Below are 11,267 nucleotides of genomic sequence, written 5' to 3' on the forward strand. Positions count from 1 at the left end.
AATAGAGATAGTATTTTATTTTGAAAAAAAAATGTTCGAAAATTTGTCGTTTTCTGTTTTGGCATTTCCATATCTATAATAGTTAGCGCAAACCTTCAACAGCAAAACAAACAACTAAGTGACAGTTTTGAGTTTCTCGTTCGCTTTTTCGAATTTGTACAGGGTTGTTCACCACATACGACACGGAGTATTGTAGCTAAACGATGAGATTTTTACAAATTGTAAGTTTTGGGTTCGATGAAGGACTATTAGAGGTACAATTTAAAAATAATTTTACAAGATACAGAGTGTCCCAAATAAGTAGAAACTATCAAAGTTGTATTTTTTAAATGGAACACCCTGTATATTATTACATTTTAGTTTCTACGATTAAAATAAAGGTAAAATTTGATTAAGGTTTATTATACTTAAACCTTACCGTTTTTTGAAATATTTTCAACTTTGTGAAATTGCAGTAAAAATTTTAAGGCTTCATTTCTCCAAGGGTATCAAAGTTTTAATACTAAATATTTACTGAAGTTTATTTACTGATCAGTTATTGTGTTGCAATAAAAAAATAATATTACCTTATACAGAGTGTCTAAAAATTTATTTTAAATAATTATTAGCTTCAAACGGCAATAACTTGTTTAATTTAAATGGAACACCCTGTATATTTTACGAGAATCAGATGCACAATTTAATTGTCTATCAAATTACATTATACCATTTTTTACCTATCTCTTTAAGTTTCCGTAGAAAATGCATTTTCTTGTAATTTAGAACTTATTTATCAATATACCCATGGACTATTGACATTTTAGATTATTTTTAAAGATGTCCCAAATTTTTAAAGAGTACAGATACTAATATTGTCGATATAATTCGTTTATTTCATTAAAAAATAAAAAAAAACTGTTTAAATATTTGTTAAAGAGGATCAATTAATATGATTCCAGTATTCAAACTACATTAACTGACTGCGTTGATTAATAATAATTGCTCCAAATACTAAAAAACTGAATTTTGTATGGGCATTAGACAGTGTGATAAAAAGTAACACCTTAAAAATGATATTTCATTTTTTAATAAATGCTTATTTATAACAACAGAGACTAATTTGATAACTTATTATTATATTGATTTCTGACTCAAATCCACATTTATTTATAATAATTTATTAACGAACACAATTAAGTATGTAATTAATTAGTATATGGGCCGAAATAATGGTGTTATATTTAATTAATGGTATACTCTTTTATAAAGATTTAAATAGTATTCTTTTTGCATACAAATGGGCTAGTAATATTACCGTTTTGCTAAAAACGATAATATTACTAGTCTGTACATTTTGTACATTTGTTGCTTTAAAAACAATCTAAAATGTCAATATTCCATGGATATATTGATAAATTAGGTCTAAATTATAAGAAAATGCATTTTCTACGAAAACTTGAAGGGATAGGTAAAAAATGGTATAATACAATTTGATAGACAATTTAATTGTGCATCTGATTCTCCTAAAATATACAGGGCATTCCATTTAAATTAAAGAAGTTATTGCCGTTTGAAGCTAATAATTATTTAAAATAAATTTTTAGACACTCTGTATAAGGCAGTATTATTTTTATTATTGCAATACAATAACTGATCAATAAATAAACTTCATTAAATATTTAGTATTAAAAACATTGATACCCTTGGAGAAATGAAGCTTTAAAAATTTTACTGCAATTTCACAAATTTGAAAATATTTCAAAAACTAAGTTAAGGTTTAAGTATAATAAACCTTAATCAAATTTACCTTTATTTTAATCGTAGAAATTAAAAATGTAATAATATACAGGGTGTTCCATTTAAAAAAATACAACTTTGATATTTTTTACTTATTTGGGACACTCTGTATCTCGTAAAAATATTTTTAAATTGTAGCTCTAATAGTCCTTCAACGAACCCCAAACTTACAATTTGTAAAAATCTCATCGTTTAGCTACAATACTCCGTGTCGTATGTGGTGAACAACCCTGTATAACATAGAAAGCCAGAATGTTATCGGAAAGTTCTGATAATGAAGACTACTTTAATATTGGTACTCCACCAGAACTTACAGAAGCTGCAAAAAGAGCAGAAGCCAGTTTACTTCCAGAGAAAAGTAGGGGGCATTGAAAGTATACGAAAAATGGTGTGCCGAAATCTTGCCGCCTGTCTTGATGGCATATTTTAGCGACATGGCAAGGCAGAAAAAGCCATCTACTCTTTGGGCTACGTACAGCATGATACGGACAATACTAGAATTAAGGGAACAGACTGACATCAAAATATCACAAACTCGTGGCTTTTTTAAAACGCCAGAATGCAGGTTTTAAGCCAAACAAGTCTAGCATTTTTACCTTCAACAAATAAATGTATTAAAATCTTCAATTATTATTGTTCATCTTCTTGTTTATTTTTGTTGATGTTAGATAAGTATTTAATAAAGATATTACAAGAATATTTTGCTTAATTAAATGAGTCGAGAAATAAGAAAAACCGAGTGAGGGAAATCGTTAAGGGTAATGGAAGAGGAAAGAAATGTAGATAATTTGGCACTTTTCAACTTTCTTCAGGCCAACTGGCAGTAAGCCTTTAAAAAATAAAGTCCGGGCTAAGTAAATGACGTCTCGATTGTCACTGCCAGCCGTCTTTGACGCCGTTTTTTTTTTCGATCCTGTGGTACATAGATATACCGAAGTAAACAGTAATTCTAAGTGTAATTAGATGATAAAACAATGCGTCTTTGCTGACGACTTATATGAACGAATTGCAACATTTGCGGTAAACGTTATACCTATACCACTTACGCAAAAAGCATTTATTATAATAAACGGGAATTCTAACAAGCCACTACTGGAATATTAATAATCTATTATGGTTTTTTTTCTATATACATTAATCTTTTTCTTAAGCGATCTGTATTATTACATATTCATACGTCTATTTCTAGTAATCCCGTGTCACTTGCGTGTTTTTTCATCTTCCGGAATTAGATTTGAGGTTTTCACGTCAACAAATACCCGGAGAATTGATTAAAAATAATGACATTCGATTGAAGAAAAACAGCATTTTTGAATATGTATTTTATACGTAAAAATAGCACTAAAATATTTAGTATTAAAAAACAATAAAATTTTAATTACATTATTTACATTTTCAATAGATGAATGTGTTTTGATTATTACTTTTATAGGTATTAAAAATAGTATAGAATGTTTATACATGTATGATTAATATACTGAATGTTTTAATAAAAATGTTTCGGTAAAATTCATCACTGATTTTTGATTTGTTGGATTCGTCTTTTTCTAATAAGGTTGGGATGTGTTTTTTGCAACGGCTATTAAGCTGAACTACTAAAAGATGAGACATACATACGAGGCGTTTCGGAAAAAATAAGAAGGATAGGAAAACAATATAACATACAAACATCTTTCAAAACACAAAATACACTTAGATCAATTTTATCACATACTAAACCAATGAATACAGAACAACAAACAAAAAATGTAATTTTTTTTTAATTACGAGGCGTTTCGGAAAAATAAGAAGGATAGGAAAACAATATAACATACAAACATCTTTCAAAACACAAAATACACTTAGATCAATTTTATCACATACTAAACCAATGAATACAGAACAACAAACAAAAATGTAATATACCAAATACCCTGTGAATGCGATAAATTTTACATTGGTGAAACATCTAGACGCTTAAATGTTTGGTTTGGTTTTGGTTGTGTTTTTTAATTCAATCTAATAAAAATAAATGTATTGCTCATGCATCTGTAGATGTTAGTAATGTATGGTAATCGCTTCTTTGATTTTAAAGAACATTACATAAATAAACATAACATACGTGAAATTTAAAAATAATCATACAGAAAGTTTGGGCTTTTTGGTTTTACCTTATTAAGTAATTATCAGGTAGTAATTGTTAATTTTGAAGTTTAACTTAATATAATGTCATTTTAACAGAACGGCAACGATTTCTTGTAGACGTATCTGTTTTAAAAAGTAAAGTGTTCTCGAATAGTTCAATTTAAATATTTTAAATAGTTTTTTTCTTGATTCTTTATTTTTTTGCTTCCGACTACGGAAAGAGAAAACTTTCCGAAACGTTAAGCATTTTTTTTCTTTGTTAGGCAAATTTTTATTACTGTAAACACAACTTCTGACAAGCAGCGTCCGTTTAGGTTTAACGCAGAAGTGTTTACAAAAAATAACTATTTTATTTTGTAGATTTTTCTTGCAGTGCAGTGGCAAAAAACCCATAAGGATTTTTTTGGATACTAAAAGATGTCCGCTCAATACGGCCCTCTCCAAGGGTCGTTTCTCCTTTTTCTCAATCGCCTATCATGGCTCCCAAGAAAAATAAGGCTAATCTCCCAAGATTAGAAAAAACTCCTTTAGATTCAGATTCCAAACCCATATTATTTCCTGTCGATCGCAAGATCGCAACCCATCCTGAACCATTCATCAGGCTTGATCGGTCAAGGGATTACTCCCTTGACGAAATTCAAGACCTAATTTACTCCTATCATTTCTTTAGAGAAAAGAAAAATCTAGTTCGATCACTCCTAACGAAATAAGCTTCAGTAGAAACGTTATCATTAAGAAGACGCGTCAGGCCAGTTCTGACGAGTCTCTTGCGACCCCAGAGATAAAGTTAGCCTCAAGGGAGGCTTCCCCAGCTCGACCACCATCCCCACCCATCACATCATCATCAGGTGCAAATCCCGATAAAAATAAGCCCGATTGCCCGGAACGTCAGGTCCCAAAAATCGAAAACCCTCCCGCTGTTGCTCCTCAAACGTAACAGGCGTCCCATCCCAAAACCCCCCCTGCTGTTCTTCAAACGCAGCAGGTCCCACGACCTAAAACTCCCCCTGCTGTTCCTCAAACGCGGCAGGAACCACAATCTAAACCCAAAGGGCCCAAAAAGCCTCCCCAAGTCGTACTTCGTGATACTCGTCTCTGGATGAGCATCACAAGAACTTTCAAAGAGCAGAAAATCTGCTTTTCAGAAGCAAAAACTGTGCCTCTCGGCATTAGAATCACTCCCTCTTCCTCTGATGACCATAGGGCCATCGTCGACTATTTCAAAAGCAAGAAAATACCCTTCCATACTTATTTTTCCCCTGAAGACAGGGATCTAAATGTCCTAATCAAAGGTGTAGAAGTTTTTGTCGACAACTCGGCAATAATTGAAGACCTTACTTCCCAAGGCTTCGAGGTCAGAGAAATGCATCGTCTCCCACGAGACGGTATTCCTATGGCCGTCGTCAAGGTCAGAGTACCCCTAACACCAAACCCACATCTTCGACATCACGCATGTGGGCTCGCTGAGGGTTCGGGTGGTGACGCCGAGGCGCGGTAATGGGGTACGTCAGTGCCACAATTGCCAGCAATTCGGCCATGCCGCCTCGAACTGCTTTGCGGCCCCGCGTTGCGTAAGGTGCGCCAAATCCCATCACACCAAATCCTGTGGCAAAGAGGCTGATGCACCTGCAATTTGTTCAAATTGCGGAGGTCCGCATCCAGCCAGCCACAATTTATGCCCAGAAAATCCGAGAAATCGTAATCCCAATACTAACATCCTTAGTCAGCCGGAACCCTCAAAGGTCCCGACTCCTATCCCTCCAAATCCTACACTTTATGCTTCAGTGCTCAAAAGCAATCTCAACAACTCGCCACAAGGAAACCGTCCTGAGTCATTCCTACCCATCTCTTCAATAAACCAAGAACTCCATAAACAACTATTTGAACAAGTAGCCAGTCATGTCAAAACCATGGTTTCAAACATACTTACAAGTATGTTACCCCCTATGATCTAATCTCCATTCTTTGGCACCAAATCCCGGTCCCGGGTACAGTGCTTGCAAAGATGCAAAGTACAATGATAATGGTGGATTGTACGTTTCGTACAATAAAATTGTACGACACGTACACCGTACATTGAAATGTATCGTACATTTTGTACGACACGCACACGTACTTCCCATCTCTAATAGGCAGGAATAAGAACTGCCATTCTTCGGCCACTGATTCCTCGAAGGTGGATCGTTTTTAGTGGGTATTTCGAATCCCACACTGTCTAGGGGTTATTTCTATGACTGTCTCTCTCGAGATGGTCATGGAAATGATCACTATTCGTCTATAAAAGATTTTTAAACCACCGTTTCACCAAAAAAAAAAACTCCTAAAAGATGGACTGATGATATCCAAACCGTAGCCGGTAAGAACTGGATGAGGAGGGCACAGAATCGAAACGAGTGGAAGAAACTGAGAGGGGCCTACATTCTGCAGTGGATGAGTAATGGCTGAGAAGATGTTTTTTAAAACTAAATATTATAGATTTTTACAGAAACCTATCAAACTATGTTATGTTTTGCAGCACTTTGTATAAATCATTCGTTATTATTAATTGTAAAAACCCGAAGACGGTAAAAAAATGAGTTTACGCTTTTTTGGGACTCCCTATATTGACCTGTGGTGAGATGAAGTACCTAGTGGGTAATTTGTTTATTTACATGAGAAAAATATGTTATATGTTATAAATCTTCAACCAGTTGAAACCAGATATTTTATATGGGACTTTTTTATGTATGACATTTTCAAAAAAAATAATTGAGACAGTAATTGTTTTTTATTGTATTAATATTTGTAATTTCTGTTATTTTTACCTTCAAATTTTGTAATTTAATTTACGTTTAATACGATTATTTTTTAATTTTTTGTTATAAGAAAGTAATGTTATATTATAATATTCTTTGGTTGAAGTTACACTAAATTAAACTTCAACTATTTTGCCTTTATAATGATGAACTTATATCTAATAAACAAAATAAATATACTTTTCTATAAAAGCTAAAAAATAGAGTGTACAATTAAAGCAAACACTTCAATTTTGTTTGTTTTTTCAGTGTAGAAAACCTACTACATAGAGAAATCTTTAATCTAGTACAATATACCATCACTTTAAAAGCAAAGAAATTTAGTGACATACTATTGATAGTAACTAATAAATATTTAACGAAGAATATAGATACTATATACTTATATACTAAATCATGTTTTTTTTATATACTAAAGGAATACTAAATAATTTGAATATTTTTTTTCAATTAAACGAAGAATTTTTAGAAATTCAAGTTATATTTCGTAGTACATACTTGAAGTGGATTATGGTCAATTAATATTAAATTTAGTAATATTTTAAAGAAAATTTCACATCGGTATTTCTCTAATAGCCAGGGACTTGGAATTGTTTCATCAGATCACATAATTTAGTTATTAACGAAACTAATTCAAGTCAAATTATGAGAAAAAATGTTTCTTTTCTTATTAGTCTTCCGTTTTATTTTATTTTTTTTTTCGTTTAAACCAGACTCATCCATTATTTTTTTTTAAGTGGATTATGGTCAATTAATATTAAATTTAGTAATATTTTAAAGAAAATTTCACATCGGTATTTCTCTAACAGCCAGGGACTTGGAATTGTTTCATCAGATCACATAATTTAGTTATTAACGAAACTAATTCAAGTCAAATTATGAGAAAAAATGTTTCTTTTCTTATTAGTCTTCCGTTTTATTTTAGTTTTTTTTTCGTTTAAACTAGACTCATCCATTATTTTGTCAAGAAATTCGCGATGTTATAAATTATATTTATATCACGTTTGTCTCTGATAAAACCGTTCAAATAAATTTGTAATCATTTGTAATCTGACAAACAGAAGTTATGTTGGTATACATACATAGACTAAAGACTAGGAAAATTTTTATGAATACATGAAACATGTGACTGGAGTAATAAATTAAAACGCTGGAATCTCATATTTGAATAACTTGTTTGGAAAAAGGAAATGGTAAATATTTGATATTTTATTCAAAAAAACAGGCTAGATTTATATACCGATACGCGGTGTTCACAAAAAAAATTGTGAAAATTATGTGTATTTTTTTGGACATCTTTATTTAAGTAAGATAATAATTCTATGCAACTGAAGGTTCTATGCTACACGTAAAGTTTTACTTGATACGTTTTGACTGGACCGGAACAGGTAAGACTGACAGGTAAAATGTTATGTGTAGGGTGGACTTTAACTGATACTTATAAAAAGTTTGAATATTTGTCATGATAACGTTTTTTTTTAAACGAAACAATTATAATAGAATTATTATTTTTTAAATGGATTTACAAAAGGAACCGGAAACTTTATGTATACTATAGACACAGAATATAATATGGTTGAACTGAAGTTTCTTAGCTGTTTTAATGAGGAAGGTGCATATATTTTATTTTTCGCCAGAAACTGTTCAATTTATTAGAATAAATATGTATAAATGCAAGAAAAAACTTTTTTCTTGAAAGCAGTACCACAATTTTATAAAACGGGCCATTAAAATACTATGGATAACGCAAACGACGCCTCGCGAATTGAAACGATATTCTATTGGTCTGACGTCACCCGCCGTTCTCGTCGACGCGCGATGGACAGCAGTATCCAGATGTGTTCCGTTTATGTACGTATTTAGGTGGCGTACTAAGACATTTTTGTTGCTTTTAGCGTTGATTGAAGGAGCTTTTTATGCTTTTGTGCAGTTATTATTTGTATGTGTTCTGAGAATTTTTTAAGTAATGACAGATTCCGGGTTTGTAAAAGCACAATCAGATAACTTGCCAAAAGTCGATGCTTTTATGTTGGCTGCTATTTACAAATTCCCAATTTATTGGTGCTGAATTACGAGGAAAAAAACAGAGGGAATGTAACATTTATTCTATGTAGTACTGAGGCATATTTAAGTATAAGTAGGTACCTACTGTTACGAACTTTTATATAGTTGTAAATATTAATGTTATAAACTTATTTTTCAGATCAGGTAGGGAGACGTATGGAGATAATGCTGTAGGTTATGTAGAAGTGAAAAGAGACAAAAATATTTGTTTAGTACGTGGAAAAATAACTCCAGAGCATAACGCGAAAGAGAAAGTTTTTTTTATATATTGACACCCCCTTACCCTTGTTATTTTTAAAGATTGATTTTTTTACGAAATTCTAGGAAATAAATTGTTTATCAGTAATGAAAATATTATACAAGGTGTCCCATAAGCAAACGCTAAAATTAAGTTACTTTTTTAAGTGAAACACCCTATATATTTTTGGATTCTTCGGAAATTTATAGATATTCTAGATATATTTCATGTATACTATCTTATACCTATCTTCAAATGTTTACGAAATATTGACAGTTGAAAAGCGAAAAAATACGTACAATTTTCTGCGCCACCTTTTTGAGACACCCTGTATAACTAGAATTAATTTTTAAAGAGAGAGTATATGAAAAACCATGCAACTTTTTTATTTAATGTTTTCTTCTAAAACTTGCAGTTAAGGCTGTATGTGGGTGTCAAAATATAATGAATAACCCTGTACATTCAAATTTCATATACGTATGTAAGACAATATACATAAATATATGAACTTACATCAAAATGATCTTCACAACAATAAATCGTAAAAATAGTGGATAATTTAACGTTTTTCCTTTCATCTCTTCTCATGGCCTTGGACCATTTTTTTCTGTTTTCGCTCATCCATTACTATTTATAATATAAATTATAAATATCACTAATTATTAATTATGTATTAATTAACACAAATAACTAAAATTTTGACTCGGATTCAACAGCGTTTAAAAGCAAACTGTGTAAAATAAACACGCGTCTGGCTCCACTCAACCAGAAGAACGGCGGGTGACGTCACAGCGGCAAGGCGCGGTAGAAAGCGTTTGCCCGGCCATTTAAATTACCAATATTTAATTATTTTATATTAGAGGCATTTCTTAATTAACCGATATCAACGATTTTTTTTGTTCAATTTGTAATTATATGAACTATTTTTAAAACCATTATTTGAAAACATGCATTTTCCTCATTTTTTGGAATTTTTTATTTAAAAAATATAACCCCAGAAACACGATCTTTTTTCACGAAAAAAAGATCTTTTTTTGGAATTTTTTTAGTTTTTAGTTAAAAAACATAATTCCTTGATAATATGGCAACATAGGTAGTAAATTAAATTTACCAAAAAGAAAACCCAGAAAAGATCCAGTGGTTCTCAAAATTTAAACAAAAAATCATTTTTTTTAAATTTTCAAAGTTGGATTTATTTGAAAAACGGTAAAGAGAAAATATATCTTTTATCGAGATCTACCAGCCCTGAAAATATTTGCACTTATTTAAGACTCACCCTGTATAACAAAATAAAAATTAATGATACTTAAATATTTTTACTACCCTGATAAATTCAAGCTTTTTGTTTTGCATATAAGTGAGAATACTGTAGTGAAGATACCGGCACACCGGTATAATGTGTAGTAAAAAAAATAATAATTAAAAAATATTTATACAGGGTGAGTTTGGTTTGGAAATAAGTGCAAATATTTTCACAGGGCCGGTAGATATCAATAAAAGAAACATATATTTTCTCTTTACCGTTTTTCAAATAAGTCGAAAATAAACGAGTTGTTTTACTATGAAAATTAAAAAAAAAACAATATTTTTTGGTTAAATTTTGAGAACCACTGGATCATTTCTGGATTTTCTTTAATTATGTTGTTTAACTAAAAATAAACAAAAATTTTTTCGAAAAATATAAAGCTTAAAAAAAAATTTGCGAAAAGAAACTCATAGACGTATGTCTGGGATCAAAATATAACACCCCTAAAAATATTTGCACTTATATAAGACCCTGTATTTGTAAGCTTGAATAAATTATTAATAAATAATTTGACAAAAATACAATTATAACTAAAAATTATGAAAATAAAATTACTTACACAAAAGTAACAGAGTTGCTACGTTTCCCATTGTTGTCGTTATCCATCTTCACAAACTATATATTACAAGTAATATCACAGATTTTGAAAATAATAAAAAATGAACACTATTAAAAATAAATATAGATCTATAAAAACCGATCAAAATAAAAATTAGAATTTAAAAAAAAAATTTTTTTTCAGTTGAATCAATAAAAATCCAAGTCAAAATGAGATACCGGTGATTTTTCTCAATTAAGGAAGTGAGGTACTCTTCGGTACTCTTCTAAAACCGTACCAAACGAACTGATTTAACTTTCAGATAATGCTGAGGTTTTGTTGATACCGGTCAGATGACTTTGGACCAATGGTGGGCGAGATACGGCTACTCGTGACCAGTTTTCGCCGAACAAGTGTGCTGGTATG

General features: G+C 31.0%; 1 protein-coding gene across 1 annotated transcript in view; it reads right to left on the reverse strand.

Annotated features, from left to right (window-relative positions):
* LOC115884281 (sodium-independent sulfate anion transporter-like) overlaps positions 1 to 11,131 on the reverse strand; it is a 28,481-nt gene extending 17,350 nt beyond the window's left edge. The window contains exon 1 of the mRNA XM_030902813.1: positions 10,863 to 11,131. Coding sequence (XP_030758673.1) covers positions 10,863 to 10,909 — 47 coding nt within the window. The 5' untranslated portion in view covers positions 10,910 to 11,131. The remainder of the gene's footprint in view (positions 1 to 10,862) is intronic.
* Between the last annotated feature and the right edge of the window lie 136 nt (positions 11,132 to 11,267).

This window comes from Sitophilus oryzae, unplaced genomic scaffold (assembly GCF_002938485.1).
Source record: "Sitophilus oryzae breed Bouriz unplaced genomic scaffold, Soryzae_2.0 scaffold_227_pilon_pilon, whole genome shotgun sequence".
Taxonomy (NCBI): domain Eukaryota; kingdom Metazoa; phylum Arthropoda; class Insecta; order Coleoptera; family Curculionidae; genus Sitophilus; species Sitophilus oryzae.